Source organism: Chiloscyllium plagiosum, unplaced genomic scaffold (genome assembly GCF_037043375.1).
Source record: "Chiloscyllium plagiosum isolate Xiang-an unplaced genomic scaffold, Cpla_swu_hap1 HiC_scaffold_31, whole genome shotgun sequence".
NCBI lineage: Eukaryota > Metazoa > Chordata > Chondrichthyes > Orectolobiformes > Hemiscylliidae > Chiloscyllium > Chiloscyllium plagiosum.
In genome coordinates, this window is record NW_028270169.1 from 976,220 (window position 1) to 997,486 (window position 21,267).

Below are 21,267 nucleotides of genomic sequence, written 5' to 3' on the forward strand. Positions count from 1 at the left end.
ATTCTTGAAGTCTATTACTCAGTTCACTTATTTATGACATTGTCAAATTTTATACAAAGCATGAGCTTGTAAATTGTACTGGCTAAGCAATTCAGTCAAGTATAAACAACATTCAGTGGTCCTAAAATTAAACACTTGGGTACCTCATTGAAGTTATTGAAAAATTATTTTCTTTTAACAAATTGATATTTGGCTAATGTGAAAGCACTCAGGAAAAGTATTTCAAAAGTCTGGAACAGCAAGAAAACAACAAAATGTTTCCTATGCTTTAGCAATTGGAAGGCAGTTTCAGTTCAGATTTAAATCTCAAATATTCGTGGGATACAAATGCTGAATATTTTAAAATATGTAAACGAAACTTCCCAAATAAAAAAGTTGGAATTACAGTAGCAACTTTGGTAGAGATCAACATTCTTTGAATTTGCAATATGAAAGGGGCCAATGAAGTCTTAACAATAATTAAAAGAACTGAAACAGCTCAGTTTCAAGTTCTAATATTCTCTAAAATCTTAACAAAACATCAAATTCAAAATGCACTCTTTTTGTGAACACAGCAGCAAAGATATTTTAATACAATACTTTCATCTGTCGAAAGCATGACTTCTGACCCAAGTGTTTCTTTAAACCGGCATTGCAGAATTTCAAACAAATCAGGGGCTCAAGTGACTGAATCAATTAGTTTTAAGGTTATAAGTTTGATAATTTTAAAAAGGACATAATGTTGTACAATTTCAATGTAAAAACAAAACCAGCCCCGCTACACAGCCCACAAAACACATTGAATTAAGGTCCTGATTCAAGATTAAGCCATCTACTGTTACACAATGAATAACTGGTTTCACATAATGCATAGGGTTAGGGGTTAGCACTGCTGCCTCTCAGCACCAGGGCCTTGGACTTGATTCCAGCCTCAGGTGACTGTCTATGTGCAGTTTGCATATTCTCCCCATGTCTGCGTGGGTTTCCTCCAGGTGCGCCGGTTTCCTCCCACAGTCCAAATATTTGCACGTCAGATGAATTGGCCATGCTAAATTGCCCATAGTGTTAGGTACATTAGTCAGAGGGAAAAGAATCTGGATGGGTTACTCTTCGGAGGGTCGGTGTGGACTTGTTTGGCCAAATGGCCTGTTTCCACGCTGTAGGAAATCTAATCTAATACTTTTCACCTTAACTGACTTTACATACTGAATGCTTCTAATATTGTTAACTGGCTCTATACATTATGAATGCTTTTCCACCTTGTTAACCCATTACCCTTACCTCCAGCATCCCATTATTATCTGCAAGTTCTTATCTGATCTACGTCATGTTCAGCTGAACCTCTTGTTTCATAAAAACCAAGACATAACTGTTTCCCTACCTGCTCATACCCTATACACATTCTCAGGAGGAACTGCAACAGTTCTTCAGTCCTGTGTAGCACAAAATTAGAGCTGGAAAAGGGACCTGACGATCGCTGACAATGAAAATTAGGGATAGTATTAAATCCAAGAAAAGAGCAAACAAATTGGCCAAAGAAAGCAGCTGACCTGAGGATTGGCAGCCATTTAGATTTCAACAAAAGGGATTGATTTAAGATGGGGGGAAAAGTACAAGAGTAAACTTTTGGGGAGCATATAAACTGATCATAAAGCTTTTCTAGATATGTGAAGAGAAAAATATTCGTGAACACAAATTTTGGTCCCTTACAGTCAGAAGCAGGAAAGGTTAAACTGGGGAACAAGGATGTGGCAAGGAAGGCACACATAAGATCCAAAAAATGTTAGGGAACATAGGTTCTAATGAAAGGGAATGAAATCAATATTAGTGGGGAAATGTATGGCATTTAGGGGCCAATAAAATCCCCAGGGCTTGATAATCATCATTTCAGACACTAAACGAGTTAAGTGGCCATAGAAATAATGGACGCATTGGTGGTCATCTTTCAGGAATCTATGGACTCTGCAACAGTTTCTGTGGATTGGAGAGTAGTTAACATAACCTCAGTATATAAAAAAGGAGGAAGTGAGGACTGCAGATGCTGAAGATCAGAGTTGAGTGTGTGGTTCTGGAAAAGCACAGCAGGTCAGAGAGCATCCAAGGAGCAGGTGAATTGACATTTCGGGCAAAAGTCCTTCTTCAGGAATCAGGTAGAGAGAGAAAACAGAATTATCGACCTTGTCATCAGTAGTGGGAAAGATGCTCGAGTGCATTATAAACGATTTAATAGCAGAGCACTCAGAAAACATGATAAAATCGGACAAAATCAGCATGGATTTAAGGAAGGAAAATCATACTTCACAAATCTAGTGGGATTTATTGACAAGGTAACTAGTAGAGGTGATGAGGGGAGCCAGTGGGTGTGGTTTATTTGGAATTTCAAAATGTTTTTGATAAGGTCCCACAAAGAGACTAAACTGTAAAGTTAAAGTACATGGGAGTCGGGTCATCGACTGATGTGGATAGAGAACTGGTTAGCAGGCAGGAAACAGTGTTGAAAGAAATGGGTTCTGAAGAAGGGTCACTGGACCCAAAATATTAATTCGAATTTCTTTCACAGATGCTGTCAGATGTGCTGAGCTTTTCCAGCAATTTCTGCTTTTCTTTCCTATTTAATGCATTCATAGTTCTTCTGGTTTTTATTCAATATGATCATGACTGATTGAACACTTACAGTATCCCCATAACCCGTTACTCCATTGATTATCTAACTTTTTCTCAACCTCTACCTTAAATATGCTGAAAGATTAAGTTTCCACAACACTCTGATTCACCACCTTCTGAGTAAAAAAAATTGTCCGTCATCTTAGTCTTAAATGTCAGTCTCATTATTTTTAACTTGTGCCCTTATTCTAGATTCCCAACCTGGAGGAATGATTTTTCTATTAGTACGTTCTTTTTGAAAATTTAGCTAAAAAGCTTGAAGGTAAACAGAATGATGCTAATGTGTTTAATCCATCTTCTTTCATAAAAATGCAACAAGAGGAACTAATGGTCTCGTAGTATTAAACCGTTAATCCAAAGAACCAGGTAATGTTCTGGGAACCCAGGTTCAATAAAAATCTTGGATTAAGAGTCCAATGATGATCATGAAACCTTTGCTGTTTGTCAGAAAAACTCATCTGGTTCACAAATCTGCTTTGTGGGAGTAAATCTGTCATTCTTAGCTGTTCTGGCCTACATGCAATTCCAGATCCATACCAATGTAGTTGACTCTCCATTAGGTATGGACAATAAATGCTGGCCTGCCCTGCACTGTCCATGTCCCATGAATGAAGATAGTAAAAAGAAAAATTGGAGTTGAAAGAGTTATACTAGGCTACTCAGACATTGGATCAGAAACAATACCTTAGTGTCATTATTTGGTAGACAAAACTTCCAATGAGGAAATGGATAACCGCATACGAGGAATGGGCAATTATCCATTTGGTGGCTGTTCCGCCTGAGTATAGTAATGAAACTTTTCAAGTGGCTCACAACATTCCAATGACAAGCCATTCAAGTATGAGGAAAACACAGGCCAAAATATTGAAGCATTTTTATTTCTCATGACCACATAAAGATGGAGTCATACTTTGCCAGACATGCCACACATGTCAGACAGTGGGAAAATCCCAACCTATAGAACATAGAATAATACAGCACAGAACAGGCCCTTCGGCCCACGATGTTGTGCCGAACATTTATCCTAGCTTAAGCACCCATCCATGTACCTATCCAATTGCCGCTTAAAGGTCACCAAAGATTCTGACTCTACCACTCCCACAGGCAGCGCATTCCATGCCCCCACCACTCTCTGGGTAAAGAACCCACCCCTGACATCTCCCCTATACCTTCCACCCTTCACCTTAAATTTATGTCCCCTTGTAACACTCTGTTGTACCCGGGGAAAAAGTTTCTGACTGTCTACTCTATCTATTCCCCTGATCATCTTATAAACCTCTATCAAGTCACCCCTCATCCTTAGCCGTTCCAACGAGAAAAGGCCTAGCACTCTCAACCTATCCTAGTACAACCTATTCTCCATTCCAGGCAACATCCTGGTAAATCTTCTCTGCACCTTCTCCAAAGCTTCCACATCTTTCCTAAAGTGAGGCGACCAGAAGTGCACACAGTACTACAAATGTGGCCTAACCAAAGTCCTGTACTGTTGCAACATCACTTCACGACTCTTGAATTCAATCCCTCTGCTAATGAACGCTTATACACCATAGGCCTTCTTACAAGCTCTATCCACCTGAGTGGCAACTTTCAAAGACCTATGAATATAGACCCCAAGATCCCTCTGTTCCTCCACCTCACTAAGAACCCTACCGTTAACCCTGTATTCCGCATTCTTATTTGTCTTTCCAAAATGGACAACCTCACACTTGGCAGGGTTGAACTCCATCTGCCACTCCTCAGCCCAACTCTGCATCATATCTAAGTCCCTCCCTAGCCGACAACAGCCCTCCTCACTATCCACAACTCCACCAATCTTCGTATCATCTGCAAATTTACTGAGCCACCCTTCGACTCCCTCATCCAAGTCATCAATAAAAATTACAAACAGCAGAGGACCCAGAACTGATCCCTGCGGAACTCCACTTGTAACTGGGCTCCAGGCTAAATATTTACCATCTACCACCACTCTCTGACTTCGACCGATTAGCCAGTTTTCTATCCAATTGGCCAAATTTCCCTCTATCCCATGCCTCCTGACTTTCTGCATAAGCCTACCATGGGGAACCTTATCAAATGCCTTACTAAAATCCATGTATACTACAACCACTGCTCTACCCTCATCCACATGCTTGGTCACCTCCTCAAAGAATTCAATCAGACTTGTAAGGCAAGACCTACCCTTCACAAATCCGTGCTGGCTGTCCTTTCCAGATACTCATAAATCCTATCCCTCAGTACCCTTTCCATTACTTTGCCTACCACCGAAGTAAGACTAACTGGCCTGTAATTCCCGGGGTTATCCCTATTCCCTTTTTTGAACAGGGGCACAACATTCGCCACTCTCCAGTCCCCTGGTACCACCCCCGTTGACAGTGAAGACGAAAAGATCATTGCCAACGGTACTGCAATTTATTTAACTTGCAGCTGTAAATACAATATCGATAAGTTTTGAAGAACCATTTAGCAGGATCTTTTAAAAAGATTGTGTTGGACCTCTACTTTAAATCAGGAATTGGAACCAAAATTTATTAACAATTATAGATATTTTGATAAGATTTACTGAAGGTTTATTGTTAAGAATATCCGAATGATTGGGACAAGAGAATTTCTTTGCTACCATTTGCTAATAGAGATGTTCCAAGTGAGCTCCCAGGATTTATAGAATCCTAGAATCTTACAGTACAAAGGAGGCCTTTTGGCCCATTGTGTCTTCACCGCCAAAACCTACTCAGTTCTTTTGAACAAATTTATGACCATGAGATGAGAATGCAACTTAAACTGATTAAAGAAAAGTTAGTAGCTCAAAGTTCAGAAACTACGTTTCCAATCTGTGCCTTGAATTTCTGGGAGAAACTGAAATATAAGTTGACCAGAAACAACTAGAGCACACTAAAAGGCCAAAGCTCAAAATTTGGCATGAGATAAAGTTTTAATATTTTTACCTGAATGATATAAATGATGTAGTGAGTACTTTAGACTGGCGAGTCGGAGATGTGTTGCTGGAAAAGCGCAGCAGGTCAGGCAGCATCCAGGGAACAGGAGAATCGACGTTTCGGGCATAAGCCCTTCTTCAGCCCTTCTTATGCCCGAAACGTCGATTCTCCTGTTCCCTGGATGCTGCCTGACCTGCTGCGCTTTTCCAGCAACACATCTCCGGCTCTGATCTCCAGCATCTGCAGACCTCACTTTCTCCTTTAGACTGGTGAACCAATTAAAGAGTGTGTCGTGTTAATATTTGGAAAAGATATGATAGGCACGATAGTCAGGAGAAAAGTGTAATTGCCGTAGTGAAGGAGCTTAGAGATTGAAATAGAAACAGCGTTTGGAGAAAAAATCAAAAATGGAAAATTCATAAATTGGCCCTGCAGTAATGAGGTTGCAAAGCATGGAGGTACTTAAAAGGTATTGTGTTATGTGTTGTCTCTCTCAAATCTAGCAAGGTGATTTCCACAGGCCATTACAAAACTGATCAAATTTTTGGGATTAGATCAGGAAAAACTATTTTGGCTATTAATGTTGTTAATGTGAAGGACGCATTAACTATAAAGAAAAACCCATTACATAGCTTAGGTGACGGATGGGATTAGGTTCATGATGAACAATTACTTTATTGAATTGAGTCAAAGTAACTAGAGCTCACTGATGGTGCCAATACCAGGTGGTTCGCAAAGATTCTGTATTGATTATCAAGTCAACATAATGACAAACTCATCCTCTACACTTGCCAGGAATACTATGTCGAACAAATGGAGCTTACTGATTAGGCACAATATTTGATTTTCTAAAGAGGTTTTGGCAAGTTCCTTTAATGCAAAGCACTAAAGCAATATTGACATTTGTAACACCAGATGGGCTTTAACAGTACAAAGTGGTGTAGTTGGGAAGGAAAAATTCTCCAGCAAAGTTTTAATGGTTAATAAATAAATTAGTCAAAGGGCTTGGTAATTGTACAATTTATGTTAACGAGTTGGTTGGTTTCTTTTCAAATCTGGGAAGAATATTTGCAACATTTTAATGAGTTATTTGATCAGCTACAAAAAGCCAATTTGTAAATTTGCCAAAGTGGAGGTGACTTATTTGGGCCATACAGTGGCACAAAGCCAAGTAACACCTAGAGGAGAAAAGTACAGGCTATTTTCCTGTGCCTAAAACAAAACATGAAATTGTTTATTTTGTTGATATGAATGAATTCTATTGCATATTTGTTCCAAACTTGTTCCCTTAACAAACTTGTTGAAAAGGAGAGAAAATTTGAATGGATGTAAGTGTGTCAAAGTGCCTTTGAAAATTTAAAAGCAGTGCAGACAATTTTACCAATTTTAACCATGCCAAATTATGCGAGGTTGTTTTATTGACTGTTCATGCCAGCAATGTCAGTGTTGGGGCTATTTTAAAGCTGATGAACAGATTACTTATTCATTTGAAGACACTGACTGCATGTCAACAAAAACATTCAACTGCTGAAAAAGAGACATTGTGTCTTGGTCCAGATCTATGTCATTTTGAAATATACATTAGAATCTGCATGGAAAAAAATGTTACTTATGTCCTTCAATTTTCTTCGAAATGTTTTGAGATAAGAAATCAGTTATTTTGATGGAGCTTAATTCTCCAATTATATTTTCAAATATAATTTGAAGATCGTTCATGTGAAATGGATGCTTTATCTAGAGCGCATATAGAAGATGGGATGAGGATGAACGTATGTAAAAATGATTGCTGAGTAACTCACTGTACATTTTATGTAACATAGAATTTGTGGTAAGATGACACTTTAAAAATGAAAGTTCCTCTAAGGTACATTTTCATTCTTTGGGAGAAGTTGTGCTATGAACTGTATGAATTCATTTATTTTAATTTTGGGTTTTGAATTTTGAGTTAATAACATGGTTTTTTTGTGTCATTTCTGTCGCCACAATTTGTGATGGCTACTTTGTATCCTAATGGGATTTTTTTTTGTTCACTTAAGGACTTTACAACTCAACAAGATGGTTGTATCTCAAGGTTTCTGGTAGAAATTTCTGGAGTGAGACTTTTTATTGAGCTTAAGAGAAAAACTCAGATTCTTGAGTTACATTTTCTCTCTTTCCAGCAGTTCTGTGAAGTCCTTGCACTGAGATAGAGAAGAGCTTTAGAAGGAGAGTATACAATAAACGAGATTACCTAAGAATGCAGCGTTAGTGATAGAGTCTGAATTATTGGGCTAAAACCCTGTCATGGACTTGAAACTGTTTTCATTGAAACTCTCGTGCCTGAGAGTGCCAGGAATAAGGTTTCAGCATTTCTAATCTGGGAATTTGTTTTGTAACCATTGTAAATTGTTTTTATATGTATGATTTCACTTTAATCATTGTACTGTGCAAAATTAAAAGACAACTACAAGGGAAGCTGCAAGTGTTGACAGAAATTCTAGTTGCCTGTAATTCTCATTCAGTTTTGGAGGCTGGAACCTGTACAAAATGATCACCCGATTGTTGTGTGTCTCAAGTAAGTTAAGCCTTTGGGCTGTCATTATATCAATTATTATATTATGTGCAGTTTAGTAAAAAAAAATTTAACCAACAGCAAACTGATTTACTCCAATGTGCTTGATAATTTTAGTTTTGTTTATTTGATATTTTTGTTATTGGATATAATTGAGGTGGTGTTACTAAATCAGTCTGTTCAAAGGAGCTAAATTAACTGCTTGTGATTCCAACTGAGTTTAACGGAATCACTGCAGCACATCAGATGAGACAAAAGGCTGCACCAGACTCCAAACTCCTTCAACTATCTTAATATCCCATTACCATGTCAGGCTGTTACCTTCCAAAGCAGTGTCTCTGTTTAAATTCTGAAATTTAAATCTTTTGTAACTGATTCTCCTTCCAGTGTTTTGCATAACAGCAGTCTTTGAACATGTTTAATTGCTAGAACATGAAACCAAGTTAAATTAAGTTTAACAATTATAACTGCAAGTATAAGCTGTTTTAAGAAAGACTGTCCACTATTTTGGATATTGTTGCAGTGGAGAGAGGTAAGCAGAGTAATTGTAGTGCAATGTGTATTTTTATGTTAGTTTTATACAGTTCAGGGGCAGTGTGGCTACTGGTGGAGATTTTCACTCAGTATTTCTGAGCAGTACCTATTTGTCATTTCTTGCCTATGATTGTCACTTTCTTTACAATGCCAGCAGCTTGTGAAATTGGGCATGTGTGGATATTTGTTGGGTGGTTGTTGGAAACTTGGGTGGGAGGATGGCATTGATCCTTATGTTGATTTATTTGTGACATGACAGATTCAAGACCTCTAGTAGAAGAATTTGGTATTGGTATGTTTCAGAAATAATTTGACCAATTAAATGGACTAAAATGCTTTGATGATTCAGTCTTAGATTAGATTAGATTACTTTACAGTGTGGAAACAGGCCCTTCGGCCCAACAAGTCCACACCGACCCGCCGAAGCGCAACCCACCCATACCCCTACATTTACCCCTTACCTAATACTACGGGCAGTTTAGCACAACCAATTCACCTGACCTGCACATCTTTGGACTGTGGGAGGAAACCGGAGCACCCGGAGGAAACCCACGCAGACACAGGGAGAACGTGCAAACTCCACACAGAATCAGTTTATTCACAAGTGTTTTTGTTAGTTTAAATATCATGATCTAATTTGTGTAAAACATGGCAGTTTATTATGAGATCATAGAATTATGCAATGAAGAATGGGTTCTTTAGCCCATTAAGTTTGTATCACCAAAGCTACTCTAAATCTACCCTTGTTCCACTTTAAAGGATTTGGTCTGTACCCTTGAATGGTATGACATATTAAGTGTTCCTCATACCTTTTGTAAAGATTGTGAGGTTTCACATCTCTATTACCCTCCCAGACAATGCATTTCAGACCCAAGCCATCCCCCAGGTGAGACGAAGTTTACTCAAATGTTCTCTCTATCCTTCCATCTTGTTTCTAACACTTCAATGAATGGGATCAGCTGCTTTCCATCCACCCTGTTCATGCTCCTCATAAAATATATGCATGTATCAGGATCCCCAACCTTCCCAGCTCCAAAGAAAGCAGTTTATGTTTATTCAGCCCATCATTAGGTTGTAAGTTTGCTTACTGAGCTGGTAGGTTTGTTCTCAGATGTTTCATCACCATTCTAGGTAACATCATCAGTGAGCCTCCGGTGAAGCGCAGGTGTTCTGTCCGCTTTCTATTAATGTGTCTTGGTCTGTTAAGGTGGATGATATCATTTCCAGTTCTTTTTCTCAGAGGTTGGTAAATGGGGTACAAATCCATGTGTTTATTGATGGAGTTCCAGTTTGAATGCTGGGCCTCTAGGAATTCCCGTGCATGTTTCTGTTTAGCCTGTCCTAGGATGGATGTGTTGTCCCAGTCGAAGTGACATCTTTCTTTGTCTATGTGTAAGGATACTAGTGATAGCTGGTCATGTCTTTTGATGGCTAGTTGGTGCTCATATCTCCTGGTGGCTAGTTTCTTGCCTGGTGTTGTGTTTGTTGCAGCCCTTGCAGGGTAGTTTGTATATGACATTCATTTTGCTGGTTGTGCTACAGGGTCCTTTTAGATTCATCAGTTAGCTATTTCAGTATGTTGGTAGGTTTGTGGGTTACCATGATGCCAAGGGGTTGGACTGGTCTGCTAGTCATCTCAAATGTCTTTGATGTATGGTATTGTGGATCGAGTCTCTGGGCGTGTTGTGTCTTTATTTTGCTTTTGTTGTTTAAGAATCGGCAGACTCTGTTTATCAGCTCCCTGTTCTTCTTGAATATGCTGAATAGGTATTTTTCTTCTGCTCATGGTTCTTGGGTGCTGCAATTTGTTGTGGCGTGTTTGAATAATATCCTGATGCAGCACCGTTTGTGAGTGTTGGGATGATTGCTCCTGTAGTTGAGTATCTGGTCTATGTGTTTTGCTTTCCTGTAGATGCTGTCTGTAGTTCTCCATTGACTGTTCGTTCTACTGTGACAGCTAGGAAAGGTAGTCTCTTGTTGTTCCCTTCCACTTTGGTGAAATTTATGCCAGTAAAGATGTTGTAAATGATGTTGTAGGTTTTCTCTAATTTGTTACATTTCGTGATGACAAAGGTGTCATCCACAGAGTGGACCCAAAGCTTGGGTTGGCTCGTGGAGAGGGGGCTGTCGTTCTAGTCTCTGCATCATATTTCTGGTAAGAATCCTGATATTGTTGATCCTGTGGGTGTCCCGTTGATTTGTTTGTAGGTCTTGTCGTTGAAGGTGAAGTGGATAGTGAGGCACAGGTCTACTAGCTTGAGGATGGTGTCCTTGCTGATGGAATTAGTTCTGTGTCTGGTGTTTGTGTTCTTGGTTCATCTAGTAGTGAGATCAGTATTTCTTTGGCTAGGGTGATGTTAATTGATGTGAATAGGGCTGTTACATTGCAGGAGGTGTGACTTCGTCGTCTTATATGTTGGTGTCTTTGATGTTCAGGAATTCTTGGGTTCTTGGGTGGAATGGATGGAGTGGCCTGAGTCGTCTTCTAGGTATTTGTTTACAGTGAAGTTCCTTGGCTAGTCTGTATGTGCCAGGAAGTGAGCCTATGGCTCTGGGGGGGTCGGCCCTGGTTTGTATAATTAAGTAATCCGTAGAAACGGGTTGTGTTTCTACACAGACACAGACAACACACACACACACACAAACACACAAACACACAAACACACACACACACACACACACACACGGCTCAACAGAGACATGCACGGGAATTCCTAGAGGCCTGACATTCATTCCAGAACTCCATTAATAAACACATGGATTTGGACCCCATTTACCAACCTCTCAGAACAACAACTGGAAATTACATCACCCTTTACAGTTGGTAAGTTTGCAGATAACACTAAAGTTGGAGGTGTAGTGGACAGCGAGGAGGGTTACCTCAGTTTACAACAGGATCTTGACCAGGACTGGATTGGGTTGGGATATCTGGTCGGCATGGACGGGTTGGACTGAAGGGTCTGTTTCCATGCTGTACATTTCTGTGACACCTTAACAGACCAAGACACATAAATAGAAAGTGGGATGGAACACCAGCTTTTCACTGGAGGCTGACTGATCATGCGACCTAGCATGGTGATGAAACATCTGAGAACAAACTTAACAGTGCAGCGAGCAAACTTACAACCTTAACCTCAACCTGAGCTACAAATCTTCTCAAAAATTGCTAGCCTCTCATTAGCGAAAATGTTCCTTTCCAGGCAGCATCCTGGTGAATCTCCTCTACATCCACCCCAGTGCAGTCACATCTTTCTTATCATACTGTGACCAAAACTGCACACAGTACTCCAGTTCCTAATTTAGCAGTCTTTTTAGGACCTTGTCAAATCTATATTAACTACATTAACTACCCTCATCAACACAATTGGTCATATCAAAAGTTCAATCATATTTATTAGGCATGACCGCTCTCTGACAAAGCCATGCTGACTACCCCGATGAAACCTTGTCTGTCAAAATGCTGATGAATTTTATCCTTCAGAATTTTTTCACATACTTTCCAATAGAGATCTCTGATCAAGAGGAAGAAGAAGGCTTATGTTAGGATGAGATGTGAAGGCTCAGTTAGGGTGCTTGAGGATCACCAAGGTAGCCAGGAAAGACCTAAAGAGAGAGCTCAGAAGAGCCAGGAGGAGACATGAGAAGTTGTTGGCAGATAGGGTCAGGGTAAACCCGAAGGCTCTTTGTAGGTATTTAAGGAATAAAAGAATGACGAGAGTAAGATTAGGGCCAATCAAGGATAGTAATGGGAGGTTGTGTGTGGAGTCAGAGGAGATAGAAAATGAATATTTTTCGACAGTATTCGCTCTAGAAAATGACAATGTTGTCGAGGAGAATACTGAGATACAGGCTACTAGACTAAATGGAATTGAGGTTCACAAGGAAGAGGTATTAGAAATCCTGCAGAGTGTGAAAATAGATAAGTCCCCTGGACCAGATGGGACTTATCCTAGGATCCTCTGGGAAGCCAGGGAAGAGATTGCTGAACCTTTGACATTGATCTTTAAATCATCATTGTCTACAGGAATAGTGCCAGAAGACTGGAGGATAGCAAGTGTGATTCCCCTGTTCAAGAATGGGAGTAGAGACAACCCTGGTAATTATCGACCAGTGAGCCTTACTTCAGTTGTTGGTAAAGTGTTGGAAAAGGTTATAAGAGATAGGATTTATAGTCATCTAGAAAATAATAATTTGATTAGGGATAGTCAGCACAGTTTTGTGAAGGGTAGGTCGTGCCTCACAAACCTTATTGAGTTCTTTGAGAAGGTGACCAAACAGGTAGATGAGAGTAAACCGGTTGATGTGGTGTATATTGATTTCAGCAAGGCGATCGATAAGATTCCCCACAGTAGGCTATTTACAAAATGCGGAGGAATGGGATTGTGGGAGATATAGCTGTTTGGATCAGTAATTGCTGAAAGAAGATAGGGGATGGTGGTTGATGGGAAATGTTCATCCTGGAATCCAGTAACTAGTGTTGTAGCGCAAGGGTCGGTGTTGGGTCCACTGCTGTTTGTCATTTTTATAAACGACCTGGATGAGGGCGTAGAAGGGTGGGTTAGTAAATTTGCAGATGACACTAAGGTCGGTGGAGTTGTGGATAGTGACCGAAGGATGTTGTAGGTGACATAGATAAGCTGCAGAGCTGGGCTGAGAGGTGGCAAATGGAGTTTAATGCAGACAAGTGTGAGGTGATTCACTTTGGTCGGAGTAAGCGGAATGCAAAGTATTGGGCTAATGGTAAGATTCTTGGTAGTGTAGATGAGCAGAGAGATCTCTGTGTCCAGGTACACAGATCCTTGAAAGTTGCCACCCAGGTTGACAGGGTCGTTAAGAAGGCATACAGTGTTTTAACTTTTATTAATAGAGGGATCGAGTTCCAGAACCAGGAGGTTATGCTGCAGCTGTACAAAACTCTGGTGCGGCCGCACTTGGAGTATTGTGTGCGGTTCTGGCCACCACATTATAAGAAGGATGTGGAAGCTTTGGAAAGGGTGCAGAGGAGGTTTACTAGGATGTTGCCTGGTATGGAGGGGAGGTCTTATGAGGAAAGGCTGTGAGGGACTTGAGGCTGTTTTCTATGGAGCGAAGAAGGTTGAGAGGAGACTTAATAGAGACATACAAGATAATCAGAGGGTTAGATAGGGTGGACAGGGAGAGCCTTTTTCCAAGTATGGTGACGGCGAGCACGAGGGGGCATAGCTTTAAATTGAGGGGTGTTCGATATAGGACAGATGTCAGAGGTAGTTTCTTTACTCGGAGAGTAGTAAGGGTATGGAATGCTTTGCCTGCAACAGTAGTAGATTTGGCAACTTTAAGTGCATTTAAGTCGTCATTAGACAAGCATATGGACGTACATGGAATAGTGTAGGTTAGATGGGCTTCAGATTGGTATGACAGGTCAAGAGCTGAAGGGCCTGTACTGCGCTGTAATGTTCTATGTTCTATCTGTGACAAACATTGAAAAGATCTCATTATGCAATCTAATGCAAATCTGCATGAGGCATAATAGCCATTTTAAATCAATCTCTTAGTTCTAAATTTAATTCAGATCACACGATTGTTCAGTTTTTCTGAGCCTTAATTTTTTTCAATGATGTAGTAGCGCAGACAGGTTGGATTTTCTATTTCCTGACAGTATGAATGGCTGCTCCTGTTGGTAAGACTATTCTTTAAAAAAAAGTGCTAATGCATTAGGAGCTTAAAAATCTTTCCCCTGCCTCAGGAACTTTGGACTGGGATTACAGACTCAGAATAAGGGATGAACTATTTTGGCCTGAAAAATGTTCTCATTCAAAATCTTTGGACTCCATACCTGAGAGAACTGTTTATCAAAGATATCAAAGTTATCAAAGAGAACTTAGCAAAATGATTATCTGAGCCCAGGTGGGGATGTGGAGCTCTGAGGAAGCAATGGCAACTATACAATTTTGACTAAGGTACAACAGCTGTTACAACATAGAACAATGAAGCGCAGAACAGGCCTTTCTGCTCTCAATGTTGCGCTGACCTGTGAACTAATCTAAGCCCACCCCTCCCACAACTATCCCATCATCTTCCATATGCTTATCCAAGGATTGTTTAAATCTCCCTCATGTGGCTGAGTTAACTACTTTGGCAGGCAGGGCATTCCATGCCCTTACTACTCTGAGTGAAGAACCTGCCTCTGACATCTGTCTTAAATCTATCACCCCTCAATTTGTAGCTATGCCCCTTCATACAAGCTGACTTCATCATCCCAGGAAAAAGACTTTCACTGTCTACCCTATCTAATCCTCTGATCATCTTGTATGCCTCTATAAAATCCCCTTTAAGTCGTCATCTTTCCAATGAGAACAGACCCAAGTCTCTCGGCCTTTCCTCATAAGACCTTCCCTCCAGACCAGGCAACATCCTGGTAAATCTCCTGTACACCTTTTCCAGTGCTACCACAACCTTCCTGTAATGGGGTGACCAGAACTGTACACAATATTCCAAGTGTAGCCGCACTAGCGTTTTGTATAGTTACAGCATGACGTTACAGCTCCAGAACTCAATCCCTCTACCAATAAAACCTAACACACTGTATGCCGCCTTAACAGAACCATCAACTGGGGTGACAACTTTCAGGGATCTATGTACATGGACATTAAGTTCTCTCTGCACATCTACATTACCAAGAATCTTTCCGTCGACCAGTATTCTGCCTTCCTGTTATTCTTCCCAAAGTGAATCGCCTCTCATATATCTGCATTGAACTCCATTTGCCACCTCTCAGCCCAATACTGCAGTTTATTCAAGTCCCCTTGCAACCTGCAACATTCTTCCCCACTGTCCACTACTCCACTGACTTTAGTGTCATCTGCAAATTTACTAATCCATCCACCTATGCCTGTGTCCAAGTCATTTATAAAAATGACGAACAGCAGTGGTCCCAAAACACATCCTCATGGCACACTACTAGTAACTGGATTCCAGGCTGAATATTTTCCATCAACCACCACTCTCTGCCTTCTTTCAGACAGTCAGTTTCTAAACCAAAATGCTAAATTACCCTCAATCCCATGCCTCTGCATTTTCTCCAACAGCCATGTGGAACCTTATCAAAGGCTTTACTGAAGTCCATGTACATCACGTCAACTGCCCTACCCTCATCCACATGCTTGGTCACCTTCTCAAAAACATCAGTGATGTTTGTGAGACATGACCTGCCCTTGATGAAACTGTGTTAACTATCTGTAATCAAATTGTTGCTCGCTAGATGATTAAAATCTTGTCTCTTATAATCCTTTCCAAAACATTTCCTACAACAGATGTAATGCTGACTGGTCTATAATTACCTGGGTCATCTCTACTACCTTTCTTGAACATGCACACAACATTTGCAATCCTCTAGTCCTCTGGTATTAAACCTGTAAACAATGATGACTTAAAGATCAAAGCCAAAGGCTGCAACACCACTTCCCTAACATCCCAGAGAATCCTTGGGAAAAATTCCATCTGGCCCAGGGGATTTGTCTACTTTCACACCTTCTAGAATTGATAATGCCTCTTTCTTGCTAACCTCGATCTTTTCTAGTCTAATATCTCGAATCTCATTTTTCTCCTCTACAATATTCTCCTTTTTCTGTGTGAAAACCAATGAGAAATATTTATTAGCACCTTTCCAATCTCCACAGGGTTCACATACAACATACCACTACTGTCTTTGACTGGCTCTATTTCTACCCTAGTCATCCTTTTATTCCTCACATACCGATAGAAAGCTTTAGGTTTCTCTTTTATTCTATCTACTAAAGACTGCTCATGCCCTCTCTTTGCTCTTCTTAACACTCTCTCTAAATCCTTCCTAGCTAATCTGTAACTCCATCACCTCATCTGAACCATCTCATCTCATTGTCACATAAGCCTCCTGCTTCCGTTTATCTGTTCCTTAAACCAGCTCCACATTTCGATTGTTCCCATCCCCTGCATTTTGCTACCCCATTCTATGCATCCTAAGTCTTGCTTATTTGCATTATAATTGCTCTTACCCCATCATTAACTCTTGACCTGTGGCATGTACCTATCCCTTTGCATTGCTAAACTAAACATAACGGAATTATGGTCACTCTCTCCAAAGTGCTCACCCACCACTAAATCAAACACCTGGACTTGTTCATTACCAAGCACCAGATCCAGTGTGGCCTCCCCTCTTGTCAGCTCTTCAGTATACTGTGTCAGGAAACTCTCCTGCACATATTGGGCAATAACTGATCCATCCGATGTTTTAGAGTTATAGCATTTCCAGTCACTGTTGGGGAAGTGAAAGGCCCCATAATGACCACCCTGTTCCTTTCACTTCTACTCAGAATTGTTTTGCCTATCCTCTTCTCCATATCCCTGGGATTCTGCGGGGGCCTGTAAAAAATCTCCCAGCAGTGTGACCTCTCCTCTCCTGTTTCTAACCTCAGTAGATGAGTCCTCGTCAAGAGTGCTTTCAGCCACTGTTATACTGTCCTTGGCTAACAAGGCCACATCTCCCCCTCTTTTATCACCTTGCTGTTCTTAATGAAAAGTCTAAACCATGGAACCTGCAACATTCATTCCTGACCCTGCTCTATCCATGTCTCTGAAATGGCCACAATGTCAAAATCTCAGGTACCTATCCATGCTGCAAGCTCACCTACCTTTGTGTTCTTCTAGCATTGACGTCAACACACTTCAAACCAGCTTGCTGTCTACTAACACATTCCCGTCCATGCACTCCACACTCTCATCCTCCCATGCACTGGAACTACACCTCAGGCTCCCAACCCTCGCTGAGCTAGTTTAAACCCACCCGAATAGCACTAGCAAATTTCCCACTCTGGATATCAGTACCCCTCTGATTTAAGTGAAGACCATCCTGTTTGTAGAGGCCCCACCTTCCCCAGAATGAGCCCCAATTATCCATGTACCTGAAATCCTCCCTCCTGCAGCCACGAGTTCAGCTGATATCTCTCCCTATTCCTTGCCTCGCTATCACGTGGCACGTGTAACAAACCAGAGATAACAACTCTGTTTGTTCTTCTGCTCCAACAGGCTTCTTGCTCTCTGAATTCTTACTGAAGGGCCATGTCACTTTTCAGGCCTCAAAATAGGGTCGTAGTGTGCGAAGTGTTATTGTAGCTGCTTAATCTTGAATCTAGTCAGCAGTCAACAGATTCTTGGATGCTACAGATAACGAAGGATATGGGGATTGTGCAGGAATGTATCGTTAATGTCCAGAGATCAGCTCTGAACTTACAGGGATGAGTGACCTACCCTCCTCCCATGTATTATGTTCTTATACTGGGGCATTTTTAGCAAGAGGTATTGAATAGAAAAGATGAGATGTGGTGGCGATCTCCATGAAAGTTTAGTAGGACAACAGTTGAAGATTCTCTGCAATTTTTGGCTGCACTCCATTGGAACAATATTAAGTTATTCCAGAGGGTGTAGCATAAATTTTACTGTATGTGTGAAGAATATTGATATAAGACTGGAAGAAAGGGCTTTTCTCTCCAGAACAGACAGGATTATGAGGTGATATGAGAGAAATTTTTAAAATTATAATGGTTAAAGTTATTTTGATCAGGATGGTTATTGAATTTTTCTGTGTTTTGAGGCTATAGAGCAAGGTCTATATATATATATATAAAATATATATGTTGTGTGTGTATATATATATCATTTGTTTTAGGGTGGTGAGCAGGGAAAATTTATTTTGCACAGAATTACATGGAATGTACAGCATAAATAATCCATTTGATTCAGAAAGTCCACATTGATGATGATCTCTATGTCAGGCTCCTGCTGTCATACTTCTACTCACCCTGCGAATGTATACTTCCATTTTTTCCTATTATGTTTATCTAGCTTCCCTTTAAATGCATCTAAACTATTCGCCACAACTACCCACTCTCTGGATAAAGGACAGCAGAGAGAATAAAAGGAAGGGTGAGAACATTTCATCTATATGTGTTGAGGCATCAACTTTAGTATTGCTAATGATGAATTAACGTGTATATTTAATAAGGAATTGATGGATGTACAGTCATAAACAGTGTTGATTCATTTGAGTATTTTAATGAATATGCAACCTTAAAGTAGGTCCAACAAATTTGCTCTTATCAGAGCAGTATTTTCCAACATTTTCAGTTTTTTTGCCATAAAGATTCGCAGAAAAATTGTGTTTAACTGAGAGTGATCATTGCATTCACTTTAGGTTTATTTAATGCAAGAATCACGAGACAATTTGAAGTTTGACTAAACAGCAGCATGCAAGCTTAATAGCTTTGATTTGTTTCTGAAAGAAACTGGGTAAAATATACCTCTGACTCTGAAATCCTTTTGAGAATGGAGGTAATGTGATTGATTGTCGTTCTCGAATTAACAAATTCTAATTTGGAAATAGTTTGGAATTCTGTCAGATCTTAGTTTATCTTAACTCCTGTGTACTGGGGGAAAAATCTTCTGCCTTTTCACCTATGAATATTAACTTCGTGGTTTGAATCCTGTCCTCTTTTGATTTCACCCACTGGGAATAGTTATGTATTATTTGCCTTGATATTCTGTGGTTAACATATTCCGGTGCATAACTGATAATATTTCTATAAAGTGAGGACAGCAAAGATTCTGGTTGCTGTTACAGCTGGAAATCAGTGGCTGTGCTTTGTTCTTCTCTACTTAATTTTTTTTCCTTAAGCTTTGTACTAATTAACCTTGATTGGGCCTTTTCGAGAGAAAACATTTTCTTTCAGAGGGTGGTGGGAATCTGAAATGCACTTCGTGGGATGGTAGTAGAGACCAGAAACATTGCAGCCTTTAAAAAAATACTTTGGATGAAATATCTGTGGAACATCGTAACATGCAAGGACGTGGGCCAAGTGCAGGAAAATGGGATTAGTGCGCCTTTAGTGGCAGTTATTGTTGGTACAGACTTTATGGGCTGAAGGGTCTTTTCTGCGGCTTATGACTCTATGACCATGACTCTATGCTTTTAACAAAATGTTTGTGTGAAACCTGCTCATCTTCTCTCTTCCCTCTCTCACTTTTATTTTGAAGGAATCTTTTTCAGTCAAGGCTGATGTCCCATCATCACCAACGACCAATCAGCAGGTTGGAGATGAACAAGATTCATCTCCTTCCAAACTATCCAAAGAGGAACTCATCCAGAGTATGGACCGTGTTGACCGAGAAATAGCCAAAGTGGAACAGCAAATCCTCAAACTGAAAAAGAAACAGGTACTGAAAATTTCTGTAAGGGGTAAGTCACTGGATTTTTATATGTAAGTGTGGAGCTTCTTCCAGCTCTTTTGATTTCAACATTGGTAAGGAACATGAAACAACGAATACTTGCATTTATATAGCGCATTTCCTAACCTGGATATTTCAAAGCACTTGGAACCAGTGAAGTAGCTTTTGAAAAGGTACTCCCTATTTTAATTTAGGAATCATAGCTAATTTACTCATTTTCAGTATTACAGTTATATCAGATTGCTTGTTTCTGTTCTATTAGTTGAGGGTAACTCATGATCATGACACAAGAGAACATGCCTCAGCTGTTCTATGATAAGACATTAAAGGTGCACTGTAATCTGCAAATGTTTAAAAGATGGATAGTTGACAATTACAGCTAAAGTATCACTTTATTATCTTATGTTTGGAGTCAGTGCTGCAAATTCCCATTATTTTGTTTGTTGTTGATTCAAGATTATGGACAAACTTTCTGTGATTAAAATTATTCATCTGTATGTTCATAAAATATAACAGCATATTGTCAGGTAGTCAATGAAACAATTGCTAATTGTCTTAAATGATGTCTTCACTTCAGGGTTAGTTTTCTGGATCTTCTCTCTTCCCTGGTTCCTCAGCAAAAGCAATGCACTGTTTCATGCGTTGTAGTTATTTAAGCTTCAGTAATTAGACATCTTTTCATTCCTTCGTAACTGAAATGGATGCCACTGAATTGAAAAACAAGAATACTGCAGATGCTGGACATTTGAGATAAAAGTCGAAAATGCTGGAAAAAATTCAGCAGGCGAGGCATCACCTGTGAAGTGAGAGAAATAGAGTTAATGTTCCAGGCCTGTGACCTTTCATCAGAACTTTATTTCTCTCTCCACACTGATGCTACATAATGTGCTGTGTTTATTCCAGGATTTCCTGTTTTATTTTATTTCAGGACATCACCTGGAGAGGTTTTGCAGTGGGATGCTGTTCTTTGGAATTTTTGCACCATTCAATCAGTGCAATCAATTCTGTTTGCCAAGGTGTAATGATGTGGATGGATGTGGAGGACAGTCGCAACAAGCAGCCATCATTGTATTTTCTGTCGACCTTTTCTAATTTGTTGCCATACAGCAGTATTGTCATTGCAAGTGTGATTTGTACACTTTTTCTAATTACAGCAATGTATCAATGGGCATTTATCGGTAGTGATTTTCTGTAATTGGTTTAGAAAAGCTGATTCTTAGCTTGCTTTTTTATGAAAGGTAAAGTACCATTTTCTGCATGATCAGTGAAGACAGTTGTGAATTGTCCTTGAAACTGAACTGGGATTAATAACAGTATTTTAGTCCTAAGGTTCAAAACTGAGCATTGACAACCCTGCACTCTGAAACT

General features: G+C 40.0%; 1 protein-coding gene across 15 annotated transcripts in view; it reads left to right on the forward strand.

Moving 5' to 3' along the window:
- ncor1 (nuclear receptor corepressor 1) overlaps window positions 1-21,267 on the forward strand; it is a 411,320-nt gene that overhangs the window by 79,881 nt on the left and 310,172 nt on the right. For all 15 annotated transcript variants that reach the window (XM_087977100.1, XM_087977101.1, XM_087977099.1 and 12 more), the window contains one exon: window positions 19,708-19,887. In XM_087977100.1, the coding sequence (XP_087833226.1) occupies window positions 19,708-19,887 (180 nt within the window). The remainder of the gene's footprint in view (window positions 1-19,707; window positions 19,888-21,267) is intronic.